Genomic DNA, 26,098 nt, shown 5'->3' on the forward strand with positions numbered 1-26,098 from the left:
TCTCTGGTTACTCTCACAAGGAAAACATACATGCAGATTTAATATAAATCATATTATTTCGATCTTTCAAGTTACTACTTACGACAAATTAGTAACATACATGCTTTAAGTCTAATATATTTAACAGACTCAACATTTTAGAGAAAAAGATAAGTGATTTAACAGTTCATTATGGAATCTTATGGAATCACCATTCAAAAAAAAATCAGGGTTAGTTTGGAGACAATCATTTCAAGAATTTAATTAAAACACTCTAAAAATCTACTCAATTGTTTTACTGTGGCCAGTGCATATTTCTGTACTGGATGGAGTAACGCCAATGTAATTTAAAGCCAGAATACCTAGCATATTTGACGATTCGATCATGCTGGTGTCTAAGTCAGTCCAATATAGCCTTTGGTCTGCATAATCAATAGTGAGGTCATTGGCACGACCCACTTTATCCACCAAAGTGATGCTGTTTGTTCCATCCATATATGCTCGAACAATCCTAGGTTTACCTCCCCATTCTGTCCAGTACATGTACCTGAAACGAGAAGCAGAACAGAAAGAAAGATTACAGCTAGGTGAGATTTGAGTTCGGCTCTATGTTTTGATTTTTCATTTCATTGCTTTCAAGTTTTCTTTTTTTCTTTTTTTTTTTTAAATTTGGAATAACCCATGTGATTATGGGCAGTTAATTAGTATATATTAGAGCATCCCTTTTTTAAACATAGACAGAAAAACATGATCAACAACTCCCAAACTTTCATTGAAACCCATAGGGTTGTGGAGCTTACAAAACCTTGTGTTTTCAAAGACCCTGAAGAAATGAAGCTATATAAACTGCCAAGTATCTTGTCATGTAAGAGTATGAGCACACAAAACTTAGAAAACCAACACTATCCCTTACCCTTTGGTAGGATCAAGAGCCAAAGACCGTGGGTTGTCCAAGTCCTTCCACACAAGGACCTGCCTATACTGTCCATCCAGGCGGGCTACTTCAATTCGGTTGGTTCCAGTATCTGCCCAGTACAAGTTCTTTCCCATCCAGTCTACAGCCATTCCCTCAGGATAATCTAGCCCAAATTCAATCACGTGTTCAACAGAGCTCCCGTTCATGAAAGCTCGGCTTATGGTCTGGAAAACAGTTGTGTAAAAATATTTCAGTATTTATGGATACTCAAACAAAATAAGTAGTTATTATGAAGTTTGGCATACAAAAAGAGGTTAGTAGTAAAAACAACAATCAGTCAATATTACACTTTCAAAATAAATGTCTGTTTAAAAGAAAACTACATAGGAATTCACAGGATAAAAAGACCTGAATATTCAGAAAAGTTAACAGTACAGTTTCTGATGACCAGTTCAAAGCATCTTAAGAGGACGTGACTTTCAGAAAGCACTGTACATCTGCAGATTCTTCCTTGACCCGTCTTCCTCTCTGCCATTTGCATATAAAAGTATTTATTTTTTTAAAAGTATTTAATTCTCTCTAATGTTTTAATTCTCAGGAATGCATCACAATTCAACAAAACCTGAATTTATTTTTCTCTCATGATCAGTCACCTTGAGCAAGTTAATCGCTCTCATCTACATTTTGGTTATATACAGTCAGCTAAACAAGCCATAGGGTAAGGACTGAGTACATATAAATAAGCTCCTCCTACCAATGAACAATGCCCAAATAAACCTTTGGGAACATCCAGGACCAATGTACAATTACCCTGCCTTGTTATCACGTTAACACTCAACATTTTACATTTATTCCTAACTGCCTGCTAAAATTTCAGGTATTAATTTCTTAATCGTTTGATAAATGAACATATGAGAATAAGAGATGTTTTATATTTTTAAAGGTAAATGTCAAAACCAGAATTCATGTGCTATATTTTTAGGGACGCAGTGGTCATCAAGGGGAGCTGTCTATGGAAACAGGAAGAGGGCTCTGAAGTTACACTGCCTACTGCCAAACTGCAGAAAGTTGGGGGACAGAGGGAAGGAAAGCCCAGGCATGCTGAAATCTATGCTGATACGTATGTGAAAACACAGTATTCCTGGATAATTCAGGAGGCCACAGACATGTAAAATGTTGTCCAGTTCTGCACAGTAAGAGTGGGACCTGACTGATGCAGCTCAAGTAATGTATTTTCCACTACAAATGGTTAAGACAATTGTAGCCCCAGCTCTCCACATGCTTGCATGAGATTTATTTAGTAACCATGTCTGCAGCACACTAATTTGTTACGCTGGCACTGTTCCTAGGAAGGTATCCACACTACAAGCAGCACTGTTAATGCTGAAGCACAACCCTCATTAGTCTTCCCAGAGAGGCTATGAAAATTGCACTAGCCCTGCCATCACTACAGGTGAGTTTTTTCCTATTATGGCTTAGGCACTTTGGCAAGGAAACTTCAACTGCTCTTGGAAAAAAAAACATTAAAAGGCTAAACAGAGGAATTCAGCTCCAGTGAAGTGACTGTGTCATTTTCTACCGTTACTTAGTTAGCTTCAAGAAGTTAAGTAACACTGATGAACACCACAATGTTCACTTCAGCATGCACCTGGATATGAACCAGAACACATCAAACTGAAATTTCAAACTGTTGGGGAACACAATGACACAGAGGTGGGGGCTGGCAGGGGGCAATTAACACGGCATGGAGAGGACTAGACCAGTTCCCTTACCCGCTCTGTGACAAGCTGGAGTCATAGGCTAACAACAACCAATACAAAGCTCTCTTGCCAATTGTTAATATTAAATAAGATTGTTTTCCAAGTCAAATCTGTAAGAGGGTAGAAAGCCTGGGGGGTTGCCAAGCTTGGTGCTTGAATTACTCTACTACGTGACACAAAAATGGCATTTCTAGAATAGGGACATATACGGATGCAGCCCATGCAGCATCTGAGACTTCAGCACTCAGTATGAGCAAACACCACTTTGGATTTTTATTTGAAGCAGGAACATGCCTGTCACCCAACTGTGCATTCAACAATGCAACTGTCTTCAACTCCAAGAGTCTCCTTGGATGCAATTCAATGACAACACTAGCAACTGCAGGATAGATCATGTAACAGAGACCTTTGTTAGATCAAAGGAACTGCTCTGTGGCATTATATTCAGGGAATTCACATGTCAGTAATACCTTCAAACTAACATCAGTCCAATAGATTCTGTTATCAGAGACATCAAAATCCAGAGCAGATGCCTCCTTGACTCCAGTAAGAGGAATAGCAACATCATTATTATTGGTTTCAAGGGAAATCCTATGAATGGCTGCTCTGCTTGTGAAAACTAAGAAGGCTTCAGGAATGATGCAAGTCTTCATGTCACTCAGCAGCTCAAGGCCAATGGGACAGGCACACCTGGTCTCCTGGGGTGTAAAGAAACATAGATGACTGCAGCCTCCATTGTTCTCTGCACATGGATTAGTTCCTTAAAAACAAAACAACAAAAACAAAACAGATATTAGTGTATTACGGAGACAGTCTGAAGGGGAAGGCTGAGAGGAAGTGCAATGTAATCACAAATCTTCAAAATACGTTAACTCTATGGGTTGTCAACAGGGAATTCTAGAAGAGCCATTCACCATTGGATCCAGCCAGCCCAGGCTTACCAAACACTTTGGCAACACTTGTTGCTTTAAGGCCCATTAAGTCCGGCAGCTGATCAATAATAATGTCTCTGCTAGCCCTTATCTTGTGAACTCTTTCAATGCTTCGTCTCTGCCAGTCAGTCCAGTAGATGTAATCTCCTAGAAGCGTGAACCCAAATATATGTGGAAGTTTATCTTCTAGGAGGGTTTTCCTCATTGTTCCATCAACATTTATGACCTGTGGGACACACGAGAAAAAAGGAATAAATAAGTGCTATTTGAAAATTTTCACTATGGACAGCATCAAGTCCAGTAACATATTTAAATCAAAATACTATAACTTCTCTTTTCCTATGCAATCCAATCTTCTACTTGCTGCTAGAAACACCTCACAGGTGGACAACCTGTGCTTTAATCTAGGCTATGCATTGCCTGTGATTGAGGTAGAAATTTAAATAATCTCTTTGCTATCATTCATTTATTATTTCTTTATTTAGAATCAAGATATTAAACCTGTACCTTGTAGGAAATTAAGTTGTCTTCACTATACAATGCTTTTATTTTCTTTTGGTTTAAAGACAAGTATGGTCATTTCAACACCGTATCCCCCGACTTGTAAATTGTTAACTGATATTTATTTCTTGTTAAAAACATCCATAATTTAAATGCTATATAACATTAATCCATTAAATGCTTAACAATCCAATGGGCAGTCAAAATCAACAGTTTTAACCCGATTTCATACAGAAACCATAAAAACAGTGCATTGTAAGACTCTATCCATACATGGTAGACAGAGGGAGCACACTTTATTTTTTATGTGACTAATGACAATCACATCTTATTAAATTCGTATTTTTAATATCTGCATGCACACCTGTGGTAGATATCCAAATAAAAATAATAATAAAAGAAACCCCCAGTTCGAAACCTGATGTTTCTATTACAGTTAGTTGTGTAATACTTGGTAAATTCGGGAAAGCAATGTGTCTCTCTCTTTGATTACACAGTTAATTTGGGCACATTCCCACTTCAGAGAAATGCAAGTAATATTGTCAGCAATTCTACTGTATGAATGTTATCTGAAAGAAATGTTAAATGTTAGCACACATGGAACAACCTAGATTTTCCAGCTACTACCAGCCCAACAGCAAGGGTATGCAGTCATTTGCTGCACCCTATATTTATTTGCATAATACAAACAAAAAGCATCACTACAACATAGTCTATCTTGCATTACTATAGTGCAGGTATCTTCAAATGCAGATTAAAAAAACTTCTTAAGATCTTCAAGACTAACAGCTTATGTGAATTTGAACACATGCTACAACATAACCTTCTGGGAGAGACAGCAAGTATGAAAGCAGAACAAGAAAATATTTATTCTTTGCAATGTTACAAAGTCGTGATACAGAAATCTCTGCACAGTCAAGGAATCGGCAGCAGAAAGGTGCTTTAAGAAATCAGAACACCTTTCTCCTTTTTTTATTCTCTCTGCAAAAGAAAATACAGACTTTTCTTCCTTAAACCTTTTTAATTAACTAAAAATTGGAGAAGTTGTGCAAAAGCACTGTTTGCAAGGAGAGAGAAATTTCCCAGCCACGTGGGAACTGTGAGAAGGGGATAAATCCAGGGATTCCTTCCAGTCAAAAAGCCTCCTGCTGGGGACAATTAAAAATAACACTGACATTCCTTCAAAGCAAGATTTGGGGGAGTTTTGTGTCAACCAACCTACTATTTGATGAAGTAGCAGAGACTTAAGATTACTGTATTTTTATTTCGTTAAGCTAAATAGAGCACATTAAAAAAAAAGTTTGTCTGCGGTTAAAAGCCAAATGGTTCTGCAATTATCTCATTACATCATGTCCAGGCAAACCCCAAATGCTCACTTACTTAAAACAGTATCAATCCCACAGGCAGTACTGCAGGTTCAAAAGTTCATCACACATACTCAGGTGCCAGAGACAAACTGGTGGAACCTTCAGTGAACAAGACACATTTCCCATACAAATACAACACTGCATCAGCAGGATGAGGATCAAACTAGCACATTTCAAACTAGTTTTACAGATCTGGGCAGTAAATGTACAGTTCAAATACTATACCTGTTGACTAAAATACACGAGGGCTAAGACTGGATCCAAAGATGCAGAAACATACATTATTTATATCCACGCACACCTGTGCATGTTGTCAAAAAACACAATCTCCACTGAAATTACTAAGTGAAAAGCCTGTTAGGCAATCTAGTCCCTTCCTGTCCGAGTAAAGAAGGATTCCTAAATTATATGACTGATCAAGCATAGAGGGAACGTTGAACCAGACAAAAAGAAAAAAAAACAGGTGTTTAATGGCTTCTATTTTGGCTAAGAAGGAGATAGAGTAAGTGTTCCCCTGTCTTTCCTTCTCTGTCTCGAACACCCCTCCCTCCCCATCCAGGCAGCAGAACGCCTATGAACCCAAGCAGGTTTCCCTTGGATGCAGAAGGGCAGCTCTAGGTTTTTGTGTGCTGAGCCTTCCTGGTGGTAGCTAATCCACGGCAATAGGCAGGAAGTGATAACTAAGTGCTAATTAGACTATCTTGCAGTAGCAACCAGGGCAAAGCTTGAACACAGTAAGCTGTCACGTGCAGTTCGGTAAAGGTACAGACACGTTTTGTCTTTTGGATTTTGCTGTCATTTATCTTCCCTGAGATTCACCTCTACTCTAGAACATTAACCTAAACCTTGAGGATGCAGGAAAAAAAAAAACACACCTGTAAACAGGTTTCACAGTATGACCAGAAACACAACTCCTTTCACTAAAACTGCACAGCTGATAAAATACCCTATTATCCCATCATTTAATGTCTAAAGTTGCGTGCAGCTTGCCAGCTGCAGCCAAAGGGAAGCTGTAACAGTGCACACAGATTTTAGTGCAAAAATAATGTTATTAACAGAAATCTAACAATGCACTAAGAAGTACTTTCCAAGTTTAATTACCTAAGGACAGCCTCATACTGAATGTATGATGTTAGGTATATTCAAAGCAATACGTGTCAAAGAATTACAACTTCAGTGCAGATGAGGCAGCTGCGTTACAATTCCCTTTCTTGCACTGGTATTACTTGCATGTTGAAACTGCTCAGAGAGATGATCTGTGAAAACAAACCGTATTTCTTGGGAGGGCTTTAAGGCAGTCAACATCTTGAAATGATTCAATGTTTAACTGCACAAGCACTAACAGAAAGAAACAAAGGTTTATAAGACAGAGCAGGAAAAAGGTACCCTGGACTTTTAAGCCCATTCGTAGGTAACAGTTGGATTATTTTGTGAAATAGCTTTTCTTTTTCCCTCATTATACAGAACTTTTCCTCAAAACACCTTGAAGGTAGAAACAGAACAGGCTTTTTTCTACTCAGGGTTTTCATCCTCTTCCTATAACTGATAAATTTATCTCGACTTGGGTCAAAGGACAAATACAACACTAAATCTGCTGTGCTTTCCATACGAAACACCAAAAGGTCCCCTTGAACAGAGGCATGCACTAAAAGCCCCTGATTAGTCTTTAGACTTCAATGACAATCTCTTAATTAGGCACTGACAAGCTCAGCCAAAATCTGTTGTGGGCAAAATGAAATCAACATCAAACACTCTAATGAACTGAATTACACAAAAAACATGATAAGGTGATAAGGTGTGCTTTTTCTTTTCCTTTTTTGGATGCTGCTGCACGATATGCAAAATGATTTAACGAATATTTCCAAATATAACACTCAAAAGCTCTTGGCTCTTTGAAGAAGATTAAAGTAAACAATGCAATTAAATTCTATGCATCGGTGTGATTTACGTAGTCAAGTTATATTTCAGGTACATCTGTGAAAAACAACAGCTATTCAGCACATATAGAATCATAGAATATCCTAAGTTTGAAGGGACCCACACGGATCATTGAGTCCAACTCCTGGGTCCCCAGAGAACCACCTAAAAAATCAGACCACGTGTCTGAGAGCATCATCCAAATGCTTCTTGAACTCTGGCAGGCTCAGTGCTGTGACCACTGCCCTGGAGAGCCTGTCCCAGTGCCTGACCACCCTCTCAGTGAAGAACCTTTTTCTGATATCCAGCCTGAACCACCCCTGTCACAGCTTCAAACCATTTCCTTGGATCCTATCACTGGTCACCTGAGAGAAGAGATCATATATAGAATGTCTTTTGACAGAAAAAAAAAGTTCAAGACACCTTGCTCCTCTATTTAATTCATTAAGAGAAAACAAAATTTTTTCAATTGCTACAGACAAAGCTGAGAGAAATGGAAACTAATTCTTGGTTTAAGCTAAATCACTAACATGAGCAGTAAGCAGACATAGTAGGTTGGCACTGATGACATGATTGCCATACTATTAGGTTGGTAGACTTGCAGGTCCATGTCTTTTTATCCAGAGCATGATGTTAGCCTGTGGGAAAGGAAAGCTCCTTGAATGGCTTCTATCAATTCTCCTCAGAAGACCCCAGAAGAGGGGAATCATCCCCTCAAGGGAATCATGCCCAGTTTTCCTTGGCTGGAGAAAGAACCCGAAGGAGCAACTATGTGGGTGGCAGTCAACAGGGAAAGAAAAAGACAAAGAAAAATGGAGAGAAGCAGAAAACTCCAGAGGGTCAAAAAGCCTGCCCCAAAAAAAGAAGAGTAAAGCAGCTGTGAGCAGTCTATATTCAGCTGAGTTTAAGCCATTCGTTAACATTTCCAACAGCTGAAATAAAACCACCTTTCATCAATGCTTCAGGATAAAAGTTGACTCCTCCTTTTTCATTCTGAAGGGGTTTAATGCCAGGCATGTGTTGGCAGACACTGGCAAACAGAAAATAAAATAGAATTAAAACAAACAGTACCAGAACAGTATCAAGAAAAGGTTGGGGGAACAGTTGGATGACAGATATATCTGGCCATTTTCCACATCTGCACACACACACAAAAAAAAATAATTTGAACCACTCTGCAATCTGTTGGCGCACTCTATTGAGTCTTGGGAATTTAGAAAGCACTCCTCACTGTTGTCAATAATTTCAGTCCACCTTTACAATACTTAGATGACCTGGTAAAAGCTCCATCATAAATAAAATTCAGTAAGTTTTTAATTGTCATTATGTTTAATGGATAAATCCTATACATCCTACTGTGGCTCTTCTTTCCAGTCATTCTCATTTCAGGCAAGTTTTGATGTAGAAATACATTTTTATTATTATTTTCTGAACTATCAGATGCTTAGATATCAGCAAATAAAAGTAGTGACACAATACCATCCTTTACGTATAGATTCTTTTCTCCAAGAGAAAAGTCATCATTTCTCACTACAGACTATGCCATTTTAGCTCACTGAGGATATAGCAGGAAAAGACACTTCTCTATGTCCACACGTGTCGTATCTTTACTCACGACACAAAAAACACTTTGAGATGTTCAGGGAAGAGAATCCCAAGTAGGATTACCAAATGTCATTACTCTTTTTGACAGCCTTGCCTCACAGGCCCTTTTACAATCCTCCTCAAGCTAAAGCATGGCAGTAATGGCAAACTCTCTTCAAAAATCCATGTTGGTACAGACAAGCAAAGTGAAGTGCATAACACTAAACTTATGCCATCTGTAGCAGCCCTCCTCATGTATTTTTCAGTCACATGCAATTGACAAGTTTTATTAATCCTCCCTCTTTCCCTCTAGGAGTTTTTTTTGTTTCATTTAAATGAGCTATGTCCTGGTCTTTTTGTGTGGTAGATCGCTAGAATCCAGTTACCTACAGGCCCAAAACTTTTCCACAGGAGCAATCAACATGTCTACCCAGCAAAAACAGAGATACTGGAGCTGATGGAAGCTTTGTCACCTGCGGTTTATTTAGCTTGAGCACTAGTCTTTCAACCCCTCTCTCAAAACAGGCAAGATCCCATTATCTTTTTGAGGAGGAGGTGATCAATGCTTTGACACTTAGGCTCAGGCAAACTTTCCACGTATCAGAAAGAAGCCTGTCCTGAAAACTGCCTCCAATTGTGAGACCCATCCATCAGTCAGGTTTTAAAACTAAGTCAAAGACTGTGTTGACAACACTGTCCAAAGATCTAGCTGCCAACAAAGTTCAAGTGTTCAAAAGCATTTCCCATTCTGATCCTCCAACGTTGTCACCTTTGGGGACACCACCAACCACCGCTCACATCCCCTTCGTTTACATTCTTGAGTTCCACAAAACAGGCCCTTGTGGTTCATTCGTGTCATTTTTAATTCAACTCAGCCCCATATTACTTGGCAAGAGAGATCAGCTTCCTAAATTCAAACACCACATTTAAAGACAGTAGATAAAGAACAGTACCAGTAAAAATCTCAAAGGTGGGAGGACACCTCGTAGTCTGAGGCACACACAGTACATCTTTGGAAAATCATGGCTACAGAAACAGTGTACTTTCCACACCGAACGGGGCAGAAACACAATGTCAGATAGGGAGGGCAGGTGACTGCCTGCAGGCACTAATGCAAAGAACTTACTTGGGAAACACCATCTTCACAGATGTAATATAGGACTAATGGGAAAAATGCCTCTTTATAGCATGCCTCACTGGGTAACAAGAGGAGTTTGTTCATTCAGTGAGTAGGAGTGATTTTATACGTAATTTATCCTACAATTAATTTTAAATAATAAATATATTAAAGAATTGAAGAACTGTGGATTAGAGTTGATAGCTGTAGCTGAGAGCGCTGATAGTCTTTATAAACAAATCATAAACTTAAACTCCCGTTATTCTAGCAGATGTCCAAAAAGCTCATATTGAATGTGAATCCAGCAGCATTTGAACACACTCGATCTCAGATAAAAGGGATAAAATACAATCAGCTAAAACTTTGCATGTAAACGAGTGACCCACAGGGCATATTTGCAAAGCCAAGCAATAAAAAACTGACTAAACACCTCCTCGCACCTCTAATCTGCCCACTGATGATTCTCTCCTGCAATAAAATTCAGGACTCCACACTTATCTTCAATCTACTGTATGTGAAAAGTGAGCAACCTGATGACAGGAGGAAAAGAGCACTGTTTTTTCACCCTGAACTTGCAGACAACTCAAAGATTCCACCTGCTTACAAGCCAAGATTTCTGTCTGCCCTATATTCCCCTCAACTTCGCAAACACTGTTGAGGTGCACGGTTCTGCTGCTCGGACAGTGTAATCCTGGATGTAGATATAAGTTAGGAATCTGTGGATTTTGGTTGATGGTGAAATCAATATGAGCCTGCAAGATGCCCTAGCGCCCACATCCTGGGAGTGCATCAAGCAGAGCCCAGTTAACAGGTCAAAAGAAGTGACTGTCTCACCATGTTGAGCACTGGTGTTGCCTCACCTCAAGTACGATGTGCAGTCTGGGGCTCCGCATCATAAGAAGAATCTAACAATATTAGAACATGTCTAAAGGAGAGCAACAAAATGGTGAAAGGACTAGAGGGCATGACTTACGAGGAGTGGCTGAGGTCACTTGGTTTGTTCAGCTTAGAATACACATGGTAGAGGGGTGACCTCATGGCATCCTACAGCTTCCCCAAAAAGGGGGAGTAAAAACACAAGTGCTGACCTCTTCTCTCTAGTGATAGAACCCGAGGGTAGAGCATGAAGCTGCATCATGGGAGGGTCAAATTGGTTATTAGGAAAAGGTTCTTTGCTGGGATTGTGGTCAGGGACAGGAACAGGCTCCCCAGGGAAGTGGTCATGGCCCCAAGCCTGTTAGCACTCAAGAAGGGTTTGGTAAATGCTCTCAGATACACACTTTAACTCTTCAGTTGTTTAGTGTGAGGGGGATCACAGGAGGTATCAGCTGCACCCGCCTCTTTGCCAGGATCTTATTAATGCCTCTTTCAAACAGCTCAACTCAAGTAGAAGAAGACACAGAGTTGTAACTAATTAATGCAAAGCCAAAGCTGTTTCTCTTAGTAGAGGTAGGCTGAGTTCACATCTAGACTGGATGTGGCACTTCTGGTTCATAATGCTTGTAACAGATAGACAAACAAGGAGGTGAAAAGGAAGGGTAAACTGGAGACAAATGCAAATACCGTGGAATATTAAAGACCTGAACTCAATAATACAAAACAGAATTTTTAAAAAAAAATTCTGCCAAATATTATATGCACGTATAGCAGTGACTACAGCATTCACCCTGAATGCAACTCTATCTGCTAACATACCATAAAGGCATAACCTCACCTCAGCACTTGTTTGTACATGGCGTAACACTGCTGGTTTTGTTTGTTTGTTTGTTTTAAAGCAGCAATAAAGCATGCATTCTAAATTAAACAAAAATATTTGCAGTCATATTACTGGTCTACTTCCAAGTATCCCTACAGAAAGCTTACAAATTAATCAGAAACACATGTTTAAGCTTTATTTAAACCTGCTGGAATTTCTGACAGCAACAACAACAAAAAAGAAGATTAAAGAAATCATTGGAAAGTTGCTTACAAAAAAAATAAAAAAAATCTAAAACTCTGCATAAAATACCTGAAATAAGCATTTAGTTTCAAACAGACAAAAAAAACCGAGCAATCACCTAACAATGCTTACTTCTGAACACAGATTTGAGCTATGAATACTTAATTTTGCAAACAAAACATGCTCATTTAATTTAATCCTAAAGCTGATTTATTCAACTCACATTGCACACAATTATTTTAACCTTGTTAAAATAGTCAAATTTCACACATTTAAAAACTGTAAACTGTAACAGCAATAAACCATAAGGCCATTTTAAACTCAGTCTCCTTCACTGGCCTAATCCATTAACACACATGCTACTAGGGATTTCGCTTTAATTGGAAATGACAGCCCTTACTAATATTTCATCGAGATCCCCAGCTAACTTAACTCCAAGGCTAGTTCCTAGAATTTTAAAACATTGATTTGTTTCAGGGAGATGGACACTGTAATTTAAGTCATCCTATGAGTAGGGCTGGATTACTCCTAATCTTGCTCAAGGAACACAGAACTATTCACTTCTTCTTTATTTTCTTCTAATCTAGCAACGTCAGCCTTGCCCAAATTAAGGTTTCAGAAAAAAGCAACAGTTCATTTCAGTAGAGAGAATGAAAGCAATACAAACATTTTTTTTCTTCCCAATTTTTTTAAACAATGAATTAAAGAGAAGCCTATTCTCAGCTCAGAAATTACCTACACTCTCCTATTTCATAGATTCATTGAGGATTGATGGAGCCTGGCAGAGTATTGTAACAACATATAAAATGGGCTCTGGAGGTGGTGGTAGAGAGAGGACTCCTCTGTAATGGTGTTCATGTCAATTTCTCTATTTAACCTGATATCCTGAAGACTTCTGGCAATGAAAGACGTCAATGTTACAATGCAAGATGTTCACATAAGTCCATTTAGGAATCACATATCTAACGTTAGGAAAAAATCAAATTCTACAGGAAAACGAATTTAGAAGCTGCTTCTTTGAAAACTGTTAAATAATCATAGAATGTTTGCTTAGAATATTTTTTGTGGAAAAGGAAAAGAAACGTTACTATCTTCCAGCCAAGAAAAGTAGAAGCATAGTAATTCCAATAGTATTTCCTCTCAAGAGAGTACCCCTAGAAATGTGTGTTAGATTTCCAAATCCCTTTTCTTCTTTCTTTCAGAGCTATGTGAAGGCATGAAACTGGTTCTCCTGGCTCTCACTGCTACTAGTATGAAACTTTTTGATATACTTCCTAGGAAAAAGTTATTCAGCCTGATTCTCCCTTCGCTTGTGGCTCTGAATTAAGAGCTACAAAAGCCAGCAGAGTTTGGCGGGTACCCATGAGAAGGGCTAGGTCTTTCTTTTTCTCAGGTGAACACTTGGCTGCACAAACTTTGGAAAACTCAAGCCAGAGGTAAGGGTTTAGGATGCTTATTTCTCTCAACAGATTCACATAAGCTGAGGCTAGAGTTTTATGATGCAACAGCACTGTCATTTCATGATCAGATTAAACTGACACAGCTACTGGAAAGGATGGTCCAAGACCCTCTCCCTACACACCAGCCTTTGCAGCTCATTCTCATGTCCTTCTATGCCATTACATGCATTTCAGTGGCTGTTCAGTCAACTAGATCAAGGATTTGATTCAGGGTAAAATTAGGCTAGACATCAGGAAGAGGTACTTCACCAAGAGGGTGGTTGCACACTGGAACAGGCTCCCCAGTGAAGTAGTCACTGCACCAAGCCTGTCTGAATTTAAGAAGCGACTGGACTGTGCACTTAGTCACATGGTCTAAAATTTTGGGTAGACCTGTGTGTTACCAGGAGTTGGACTTGACGATCCTTATGGGTCCCTTCCAACTCGGGATATTCTGTGATTCTAATTCCTTCTCCTGTTCTCTTTCAGCTACAGTGTTGACTTAAACCAGTCTCAAAGCTTTGGTGTAAATCTGGTTTGAAGGCTCTTGTCTCTATGGTGACCTGAAGCAAAACGCTCTTAGAAATTTTTTCCCACCAGTTTTGAAGGTCTAGACTCTGGGTGACACATCAGAAACGCTCTTGTCTGACCTAGGATGTATGCTATCAGGTGGCCTGTGTGATTAAAGTGCATTCCAGTTCTAGCCTTGCAAAATATCTGGATATTGTCAAATGCTTAAAATGACACAATTATAGTAAAGAACTTTATATAATGACCACCAGTTTCTTTTTGGGGTGTAATGCGCATTACACCATATAAATACATTTTCCTTGATTACCCTTAGACAGATCAGTCACATAGAACTGGAAGCAAATATAATACTACATCTTCATTGATGTCTTTTCTGTTTTAATGTCAACACTGTCACTCTCACTTTACGTACAATGTGGTAATGTGTCTAAAGCCCAACATATTCTACAGTTTGGTGAAACCCTTCTACCAATATTGTGATCCCTTAGCTGAAATTAATTTGTGTTCAGACATTCATTCAGTGTTTGTACCACAAAAAGGGTTATAAATGGTTTCAAAAAAAAAAAACGCATAGAGATTAGAGATGAGCATTTCCCATCTCCGTTATTTGCACTCTACCTTGTACCCTGTAAAATCCTCCATGTTGTGGTCTCCAGCACGTACAGAATGGACTGCAGTCAATCCATCAGTTTTGATGGAGACTGGGAACCATTATAAAACAAGAAGCTTCAGTCCCGGGGGGAGGGGGGGGGGGGGGGGGGGGGAGTGGAATCTAATCTGCACCTTGGTAATTTGTTACAGAACTTCTAAGTTTCTCCTTCTAAATCCAAAGTAGTCCTTTAAAACCTAGTTTCATACAGTAGAAGTCAAAATCCTTATATTTCAGATATATTTCCAGGCATTTTTTAAAAACATACGTACTCTTAACTATATAAAATTCCCATTTCGTTTTGCCATCTCCAGGGTTATAACTGTTCCAAAGGTGTATATGTACATATGTAGCCAGAAGCTACACCTAGAAAGATAGGGCTTGTAGGAATATTTTTAAGTAATAATACTGTAATAGATGACAGACTTGCTCTTGAAATTTTATTTCCTTTCACAGTATCACTGTTCTTCACACAGTTGATGAACCATTTAATAGTAGCAGACGAAGTACCTGTGCAGTATTATCACATATTTCATCAGACTTCCTTTTTGTCACATCTGTGTGATTCCATTCAATTCAAAAGTTCACCTATCACATTAGAAATATTTGAGGAATTGTTGACATAGCAGGCAAATCTGTGTACCACATGTCAAACTATCAGGATACCTCATGCCAAGGACATCCTGAACTAAAAGTAATTTTGCCCTTGTGATGAAAAGAAACAACACCTCTTGACTGACTGGTACCGAAGAGAAAAAGAATTGTGTCTTACTGGGTATTGTGGGGGCTCAGAAGGCTCTTGTAATCCTAGTTTGAGACACTGGGTATCAGATTTCGCTTTTGAAAGATAAGAGACCAATAGTTAAATATTTCTCAGATATGTCACTACTAGCCTCTTAGCATTTATTTAATGTTAAATTCAGGAAAGAACTTGCATACTCTAAGTCTGTATTTCCTAAAGCTTGTGGTTAAAGAAAGCAAGTGACTCAGGTGCTCTGTAATCCAAATTATAAAAAAATACACTATTTTATTACGGGGGTGGAATGTGCCTAACCCAAGACCACGGTTTCACCAACTCCCAGTGCACTGTTCACTGCACTGCAAGACTCATTTCCCCAACTCTTTGCAGGTTGACACACCTCATCTATCCCTAACATTTATGGACAACGCAAGTGTGCTTTTCCCATGAAAAAGGTCTATTTTTATAAGGGAACAGACATATTAAAAACAGAGAGAGAGCATCTGAATTTTAGCTTAACTTGCCACGTTCTCTTTGTAAGCTTTACCCAGTAAGCATCCAAGCTCTTCTGACTGTTTAGTCAAGACACAGTCTTCCTAAACATACCACAGCTAATATTCTGCTCATTCCTTTAGCCAGTTTTAAAACATTAAAACAAAGCAGCTCATAAAAAGGCTAGACAGTCTGTTTTAGCTACCTTCTGCCTTTTCATTTAAGAAGTCTGCTACAAAAAGCACACGAGCTATTCAAAATGAGACACTGTGCTGCATTCATACTCCACGTGTATAAATCATTCCCTCCAGCATCTCACTCAAGGGTCAAATCCAGATCCAGAGAATGTTGGCCGACTTCCACCTCTCAGGAAACTTCCCTCCTGTGGGGCTGTAGGTAGAAGACTCCCGGTACCAGCTGAAGTACATTAATGGAGCCCCTGGTTTACCAGAGATCTCTGCCAACCCCACATAAAAGTAATCGCTCATTTAATGAACTCAGTAATTGACAACATTTTTTTTCCCCCAGTACAACCTCCACCAAATTTGCAGACCTGCACGGAGACAAGGTTACAGTTTTCACGGACGCAAATATTCAACTTGTTTTCTAAAGTTAGATTTAAACTTAGGCTCAATGTGCAGGGCCTCAACACTTGTGAGGCACCCTATCTTTGTTCCAAAACGGCCTCAGCATTCCTGCATTAGATCCAGCTATACTTCTGAGCTAATACATCATATAGCACTTCTAGCTTTAAGGTTGCTGTACCATTCATTGGAAGGCACAGAATGAAAGGATACAACATTTTCTGGGATCAGACTGACCTCATCAAAAACCTAGATCCGTGGATGTCCACCTGCACATCTGTTTCTTTTTCAATTATGATTACCTGCAAAGGTTTCACTTCTATACACCACTCACCAGAAGTGGTTTACAACTCTCTTGTAAAACACACTGAAATAGTGACAAAAACAAATAGCTGTAAAAACAAAGCCATACATTCTTAATGGCAATGAAGTGGCCTTGAAGGCATTCTCCCATCAGACAAACCCTTCAGAAGGCTCTCTGGGGATGAGAAAAAGAAAAAAATAAAAAGACATCTCTAAACACAGAAGGATTAAATACAATTTTTAAGGCACCCATTATCTGTGGGAAGAAAAAACCTATAGCTAGCTACCTCTCAATGTATTTCTACTTAGCACCATTTATAGAGAGAAAACAAGTATCAATAATTAATCTGTGATGTGAGCTCCAACTGTGATAAACATCAACATAAGATTTCCTTCTTAAGAAAGGAGAAACTTATACCCCGTAGCCTTCCAGCAAGTAAATTTATCTGATGCAACAGATTCTGCTGAGGCATCCTAGTGCCTCACCACCACTGATGAAACAATGTCAATAGGGAGCTGCAGGCCAAAGACCACCTAACAGACTTGTACTCTATAAAAGAGCATGAGAAATTTCAACTGTGATATTCAACTCTACTCATCCAAGTTTTGGAATGAGGAACACCTGTGTGTTCAGAAGCAAATAATTAGTCACATTTATGTGCGTGAGCAGACACTTGGGTGATTATCTGGGTAATTTGGTGCCAATGTCAGTGGCACATATGCATGTATTTTTTCTTTTCACAGATGGAGGCTCAAATTTAAACACTTAGCAGCATGGTTTTGTTGTTTTACAGATTCTGTTCTAACATGGTAAGTTGTAGCAAGTTTTATATATACATATACACACGTGTATATATATACACACATATATATATATATATAAAGCACCCATTACCATATTGATAAACGCTTTTCAGAACCACTCTGATGGAAGGGGTGAGAACAGGACTTGGCCTACTAGCACCTCAGCACTTATGTTTCCAACCAATTAAAAAAAACACACAAGACTTTGCTCAGGAATAGCACAAGATGGGATCTGGCTAGTTTCCAGTCTCTGAGAGGAGACAGCAGGTATGTGCTTCCTGTGATTTCTGTTTGTTTGTCAGTTTAGCCAGCGGAGTCCAGGCAGAACTTTAGGATCCAACTATGCTCACGTTGACTTCTGAAAGTCACAAGATCTTTCTCCTCTTCACCGAGTCGCTTCTGATATGACCAGGATCCACATCACCTCCTCAACCAGAGTGAAAGGAGGAGCTGGATGGAGAACTTGTGTCCCAGCAGAGTTCAAGGGAGGGAAGCAAACCAGAACTAGCATGATTGAGGCAAAGATGTCTAACAAAAATAAATCCACCATTCTGTCTGGGGCAGAGAAGGGGAAGACGCAGGCTGCCATATGCTTAGCAGCTGCAGTTCTGTCTGGTTCAGGGAGCAGCAGACCTAAAGGACCTGCCTTTCAGAAGCTGCCATCTCCTGAAGAATGAGCTGTAAAATAGCACAAAGAAGGACTGCTTCTATGAAAATAGTTCATTGACCTGATAGGAAAGATATATGCATCCTTGTGAATCAAAGGTGGCTTTATCAGTGTAACACAGAGGTTGTACATACTTCGTAATGTCAGAAGGCTCTTGTTTGCTCAAAACAGAGGACTGAGCATTCAGTAGGTAGGGATGTAGGTTTCATGTAGCAGGGAACTGATAATGTTTATAATTCCCTAAGAATTATTCCATAAGTTGGTATGAAATTCATTCCAAACACACGGAACTCCCTGTTTTATTTCAAGGATGTCTGCATTCAGGGCTGCTAAGACCATTAATATCCCTTCAGATCTTTTAACAGATTACAGAAACGATCAGTGCTGTACCTACCTATTAGCTAGGGACAGTTTGTCTTCATTTATCAAAGAGGGAAGAGAAATCCTGATCTCCTGGAATGCAAGCTCCAGAATGATGTTTGTTTATTGAAGTGGGGTAGGTAGAAATGGACGTCAAAAGAGGAAGCATGTAAAATAAATTCAAATTCTCCGTATTTAGTAGAAAGCAAACAAGGAACAAGAATGACCCTCACTTTGTTTTGATGAAGGAGAACCTGACAAGGTCAAAACAAATTTTAACATCTAAATCAAAGAATGGGAACAACCTCTTTGAGAGCAAGACTAAACAAATGATCTTGCCAGTGTGGAAAAAAAAAAGGAAAGGGGGATGGTCAAAACAGACTGGTTGGAGCATAGCCAATACTAAATATTTATCAAAGAACCCTGCAAACAAGAACTAAATCACTAATTGTACCTGCACTGGTAACACTCAGCACTTTCTCCAAATCCTATCCCTCGTTCCCTCCTTCCAATGCTAGGCTGGGAAGAGTTCTTCCTTTACCTGCCACTGGCTACCTGCAAGACTGAGCTAGTCTCTTCGTTTCATTGCCTCTGTCTCTCCCTCTCCCCTTTTGTTTTGTCTGTTTAGCTTCAGGGCTTGGTGGGTGGTGTGGTTTTTTTTTTCCTTTTTTTTTTTTTTGGGGGGGGGGGGGGTGTAACATATTTGGCATTGTACTTAAATCTTCAGCTCCTGAGACAAACTGATTGGGTAGGAATCTTGGCTTAAATTCTAATATAAATGTTTCAAGTGTTCTTGGTTTTAGAGAAATTTAAAAAATGTAACATGAATCCCTGAAAGGCTTGAAAGAAAAGGGCAAAAGGCAAGTTATAAGAAGTCAATTTAAGTCCCCATTTTTTAGCAAATCTTCATCAGGGAGAAGAGCTGTTTCATGCATGAGCTGTACTGCCTGGGGCAATGGGACAAACCCATCGTCTGGGTTTAGTAATACTGTAACAGCCACACACTGTGTTTTTGGGCTGTGACTGGCATTAGCCAAATTCAGACTTCATTAGGAAACAAAAAAAAACTTTCACTTTGTCCCTATCAGGAGCTATCTCATGAAAGCCTACCTGAGTAAGGGCTGAGAGTTTCGGGACCTGGTGACATGCATGTGTGCATGTGTATATGCATACACATGTATGTATGTGTGTGTCCAGCAGGACGTGTGTGTGTTTTTAATGTTTTCAGAAATCCTGTTTCCTGTTGGAAGATTCAAAGACATGAATAACCCACCCATAGACAAACCAGTTACATATTCTTTACTTCTCAAGCCAAATTTTCCTGGTGATATATAATGAGATTTTACATACTTTGTGCCTCATTGACTAATTAGATCAATGCAGGCTACTCCCCCTCTCCCCCCCTTCCTTTTTGTAGTAGGGACTTTCATTGCCTGTAGCTACACAAGTGTGGTTGCTTTTGCCAAATATTTGGAGATACTGCCAATGGCTTCATTTGAACTTCACATTGCTGGATATAAGTACGGAGGATGGGGGCTGTGTATTTTAATCCATATTGCGATTGCTTTGAAGTTGTTTGTAACGAGGAATACGTTTTTATTTATACATATCAGAGCCATTATAGGAATTTGTAATTCCCAAAGGATTAGATTTCCACTATCAACCAAACACAACATATACTTTGAAGGGGGAGTACAGCTAGAGGTCAGTTTTCCACTCAAGCTAGAGTGCTTAGCCTCTTTCACCATTCTTTCCATCCTCAGATTCAAGCACTTCATACCAAAAGCTACCAGTTATCTCAGTGCTGCAAGCAGGGAAACTGAGTCAAAAAACTACACACAGTGCTGCAGGTCAGGCAGCTGCAGCCAGTAGAGTCACAAGATGCACTGCTGCCTCCAGACTGACACAGTCACCCCCACATTTTGAAAAACACGAAAAGCCCCAGAAATAAGTATCCATATTTCTCACATCCCCAACAGGCAGTGCATGACAGGCCAGGAAGAACAAATTTGAAGGGAAGGTTTTGGCTGAAGAAATGTTTAAAAGGAACACAAAAAATTTAACTGGGGGTGTACATATGGCTCTTGTCACTCCTCTGACTTCCCAGCGCTGCAAAGCTTTGTGCACAGATAGTAACGAGAGAGAAACACCAAGTCCACAAACTACAACACTATTTTTTTCTCCCTTCAGAAGTTCAAAGTCCACTTACAAATTATTATTGACAAATTATAATTATCTTGAAAATATGCATTTATGCCAGAATCAAGAATGCAAATCCAACTGTATGAAACAGGAAAATGACATCTCATTGCCAATCTCCAACATCAGGTACTTAGTACCCAAGATGGAGATGACCGTTTAAAAATAACAATAAAAAAGTCATTAAATGACATTTCTGGATGAGCTCAGTTCCATGTAAATTAAAACCTGAATACCAGGTCTTAACTGTATGGAAGCCTGGAAAGTTAATCTGTCTACCCAAAGTGAGTTTTGCCTTCTAGTTGTCATTTTTTGAGTGCTGCAGCAATTTTTGTTATTTTATTTTCACAAACTTCTCTTGGCCTCATTTAAACACTTTTAACATGAGGATCTTGAAAAATTACAATATCTGCAGTGCCCAACTCAGGAGAGGAATCTAGCTCTCCCAAGACCAGTTTGATGGTTCACCTGGGAGATGGCACTGCTCCTCTCATCACCTTATCATTAAGAGGCTGTCTCACTCCAGCACTGTCTGATTTTGGCTACTTCAAGGATTGGTATATAAGGTACAGGAAACTCCAGATCCTCAGTTCTGGATAAAAGTTCTTAAACCTTTCCCCCAAGTTTTTACTCAGTAAGCCTGAAAACAAGAGAGGATAACCTAAACAGAATCACAAACCAAAGTAATTGATTTTCTACTCTAAATTACTGAATTGACATAAAAGAAGTAACAACTGTTCCACACATGTATTAGAAACATACGCTTTTCGGTTTGAGCCTGAGGATATGGAAGGAGGCAGCCACTAAGACTACAAAAATATTAGTTTCCTGTTTAAATTTGGGTGCATAGTTGGATTTGATGGTTTATCATCTGAGAGGTTTCTCTGGGTAGAGGGAAGGGTTGTTTGTTTGTTTGTGTTAGGGATAAGGCTGTTTCCTGATCTGGGTCACACTGTTTATATTTGTTAGTTTTATGCTGATTGGGAGTTAAAAAAATAAAAATCATTTACTCAACCACTGCCGGTGGTGAATTCGTTCAGTACGCCCAAGCCCAATTACTTTTAAAAAAGAATTGATCATTTCCACATGAAAAATATTTCAAATTTTGGAAACACCTGGGCTATGAAGCTGTTACATAGTAAACTACTATTAGATGCTCAAAGGATCTAATTCCAACCCCCTGCCATGGGCAGGGACACCTCCCACTACATCAGATTGCCCAAAGCCCCATCCAACCTGGCAATGAATGCCTCCAGGAATGGTGCATCCACAGCTTCTTCTGGGCAACCTGTGTCAGTGCCTCACCACCCTCATAGTAAAGAATTTCATCCATATTAGTATCTAATCTAAACATCTACCCTCTTTTAGTGTAAAACCATCTCTCCTTCTCCTATTACCACACTCCCTGACAAAGAGTCCGTCCTCAGCTTTCCTCTAGCCCCCCTTTAGGGGCTGGAAGGCTACAATGAGATTTCCCTGGAGCCTTCTCTTCTCCGGGCTGAACAACCCCAGCACAACCATTGAGCCAATTCCTTGCCCATGGAGTGGTCCCTCCATCAGGTCCAAGTCTCTCCAATTTAGAGACAAGGATATCATGGGGGACAGCATGAGATGCTTTGCGCAACTCCAGGTAGATGATGTCAATCGCTTTTTGCCTATCCAGCAATGCTGTAAACCCCTTGTAGAAGGCCACCTGATTTGTCAGGCACTATCTGCCATTAGTGAAGCCGTGTTGGCCATCACCAACCACCTCCTTATTTTCCATGTGCCTTAGCAGAGTTTCCAGGAGGATCTGCTCTATGATCATGCTGGGCACAGAGGTGAGACTGACTGGCCTGTAGTTCCCTGGGTATTCCTTTTTTCCCTTTTTCAAAATGGGGATCATGTTTTCCCCTCTTCCAGTCACTGGGAACTTCACCAGACTGCCATGACTTCTCAAATAAGATTAACGGTATATAGATGTGTAAAACCTCTTCTCAGTGCCTATGCGTTTCCTACAATCTTTCGTTACAGCATGGAAAAAAAATGAAAAACAAAACACGTTCATTTGAAGCTCCACTACAGCTTAATTTGGAGAAAAATCAATTGTCTTAACTATTCCAGCATTTGTTCATAGCATAAGGTATCCCATTCCATTTCAGAGACTGGAATGATCTGACACATTTAAGAACTTAGTCTGTTACTCCAAAACCAAATGATTTACATTTTACTGTCAGTCTGTAGCAACAAATTATCTTTGATCTCAGACCGTCTCCCCCCCTCCCAGTCCTCACTGGCAATCTTTCCTCATTCAAGAATTATTTGCTATGTGTTTTCAATTCCTTCAAAAAGATCTGAGGAAGCTGGGATAGTCGCAAACAAAAAAACAACTTTAACTTTGCATTTACAAAGCTGCCCTGTGCAATCAGGTACGGTATTAGAATTAGAAGTTCCAACTTTGAAAAATTAGGAAACAGATAATGGGGATAAACTGATACAACCTTTACTTGGTTCTTACAGTTGGCCAGCAGCAGCTAGCATTGATTTCCATACAATGCAGCACAAGCAACAGGTTACTGTTGACTATGAAAGTGGAGGAAAAAGGCTAGTTGTCTTGTAGATCCTTCCTTTCTCAGAAGAAGAAAAAAAACACAGATGAGAAGCTCTTGACTACACAAAGGTGGCATAAAGTGTGCTAGTTCTGTGGAACAAACGGGATTCTTCTTCCTTGGAAGATTGTCTCAATAGCAGAAATAACCAGGTGATAGGCAAGGCAGAACTCTTGCTAGGGTGTTAGGCTCACAACAAAAGGTGGTCCCACATAAGCACCATAACAAATGCTCCAGCCTCATATTCCATAATGCCATGACTGCAAACTGCCAAAGACAGAACAGAACATTAAAACTAGACAAACCACAGATAAGAAAGAGCAGGCCAAAGGAGAAGCTGTGGCACTCAAAGATGCCTTGCTTCTCCTCATTTCTTTGCATTGCTAAATTTGCATTTACATAGCATTCTAAAACATTAAATTAGTAAGCCTTCATTAAGCTGCAAAATACTCTACTGCAGGGGCGCATGACAGTGAAATGCTGCAAAACCTTGCATTGGGTAAGTCAGTGGAAGTACCACCTATTTTTGTCACCTGGGGAACTACTTTGTGCTAGAAGATTTCACCAGTACTACTCGGCCCGAAACACCTAGTAGCAGAGAAACATCTCACACCAACAGGAGGAGTGCTGGTACTCTCTGAATGACACAAGCACTGCAAGCAAACACCCTTCTGAGCTCTAGCATTAGGCTGAAGGGCATGACATTTTTCACACTCCTAACCAGCTAAACTCTTGGACCTGGCCTGAGTCCCAGACCTAACCGCCTCCAGGCAATTCACTTAAACTGAAACAGGTGTCAATTTAATCATCTGTAACATGAAGGGTAATGATGCTCCCTACCTACAGAGCTCTTCACCTTTGTAGAAGCAGGGGGCAGGGAGGATTCATCTTTCTAAAAGGAAACTACTTATGTTTCACTGCCTCACAGGATGCTCTTGAAAAGTCACTGCAAAATACAGAATACTACCTACTAGGCAGATACATGTCTCAATACGAAGATATCAGGGACAAAAACAAGACAGGACTATTAAATCTCTGCTGGGCCATCAGAATGCAACCAGCTGTTAAGAGTGAAAACAGGAGTTATGTAATTACTACTCCAGAAGGTTCTTCAGACAATCCTGGTTCTGACATCTGATGCTCCCAGATTCCTCCTGTAGCCTAGCATTAATTGTTCATTCTTCTGGTGCCTAACATTTCAGAATCACTAAAGTAGTATCACATCTTAGGCTGAGCCTTGCCATTTTGGAGTGGGAGTTCAGCAGGACAACTAACATCTATTGCGTTAGTCTGGCACTAGCAAAAACGGTACCTCCAAAGCATGGCAGCATCTTCAGAAGTAACCTCCTTTATAAGTATAAACTCACTAGCATGAGATTTTCCAACTGAAATGATTTATACACAAGCTGTCACAGGTAGCGACAAGTTGAGTGTCAAAAATTTTTCTTAAGTTGATATTATTTTTGTGCAAATAAAACCAAGGATTTCTCTTTTTAATGCTCATGACAAATATTTAACTTACACTTTAACAGAGACACTTACTTCTCTGCCTTCTGTCCAGGTCCTGCTTCATGTTGCTACAGGCAGGTAGTAGCAACTCTACATTCAAACTGGTTGTAGCTTCTTTTTCAAGTATCTTGACTTGTTTTAAACATATGCTATCTATCTAAGTTCAGGAAGGGGCCTTGCTCTGACAAAAGACATGGATAGTTATACTATTACCAGCAAGTTCTCAACCACCTAGAGAATATTCCTTCCTAAGCTCGGATCAAGTTATCCTTATGACTGCACATGCAAATAAGGCACACCAAGTACATATTAAAAATGGATTTTCTGCATCATCTCAGACCACAGATCTCATTCAATGTCTTGCCTCCAGGTGCAGTCAAACTGAATACGTCTTTTCAGATAGACGTGAGAGACCGAAATCCTCTGACTCCTACAGGCATACAGCTGAAGCTCTGAGCCATGAGAGTTGATAATAATGCTACCCTGTGAGGTTAGACTGAAGAAAAGTAAAGCAAAGAAATAAAAAAGAACACACAGACGTACCCAGTAGAAACACTATTAAAGCAAAACCAACATTTTTATTATCTTACATCACTGGAAAAGGCAATTCCATAGCTGTTACTGTTCTAAGCCTTGTACCATTCCCCTGACAGCTGAAGTTCAAACTGCAAGTCTGTCAGCAGTATGTATGACAGCACAGAATTTGGATGAGATTTAAACATCCGTTGCTTCTAGCTTAGGAAAACCTCAACATGACCAGAACAGAAAGGAACTTGAGGAGGTAAAGATTAGAAGATTGAGTATCCAGGTACAATTTGTAAAACCTATGAGCACAATTTGTCAAAGTCTCCATTGCTATCTGAATAAGGGAACAAAACCAGATCTTTCGTTGCAGACATTTTACAATGCATTCAGATTGGAAAATAAGCTCTGCTATGCATGTTGAACTGTACACTTGCCTTTCAGTGAGAGGACCAGATGGAATAAGCCCACAGTGGTTAAACCACAGTTTATACCAACAAAAATCATGCCTAGAAGATGCTGCTATTCTAAAGTGATCTGTATGCATTCGGTCGTTCAGATTAACACTAGGAAGCTATGACGACAAAAATGGCTGTGTTCAGCTCTGCTCTCAAGATGTTTTAAGATCGTCTCAAAGATAAGATAACAAATGTTTAAGTCTTGCTGATAATCTGGTGAATTGAAGATCCAATTCTGAGAT

At 39.6% G+C, this 26,098-nt stretch overlaps 1 protein-coding gene across 6 annotated transcripts in view; it reads right to left on the minus strand.

Annotated features, from left to right (window-relative positions):
* The window catches only part of LRP5 (LDL receptor related protein 5), a 161,716-nt gene that overhangs the window by 29,225 nt on the left and 106,393 nt on the right, over positions 1–26,098 (minus strand). For all 6 annotated transcript variants that reach the window (XM_080593163.1, XM_080593167.1, XM_080593166.1 and 3 more), the window contains 4 exons: positions 3,597–3,813; positions 3,126–3,415; positions 893–1,119; positions 342–526 (listed from right to left, as the gene is read on the minus strand). In XM_080593163.1, coding sequence (XP_080449289.1) covers positions 342–526; positions 893–1,119; positions 3,126–3,415; positions 3,597–3,813 — 919 coding nt within the window. The remainder of the gene's footprint in view (positions 1–341; positions 527–892; positions 1,120–3,125; positions 3,416–3,596; positions 3,814–26,098) is intronic.

This window comes from Anser brachyrhynchus (assembly GCF_964034855.1).
Source record: "Anser brachyrhynchus genome assembly, chromosome: 5".
Lineage (NCBI taxonomy): Eukaryota > Metazoa > Chordata > Aves > Anseriformes > Anatidae > Anser > Anser brachyrhynchus.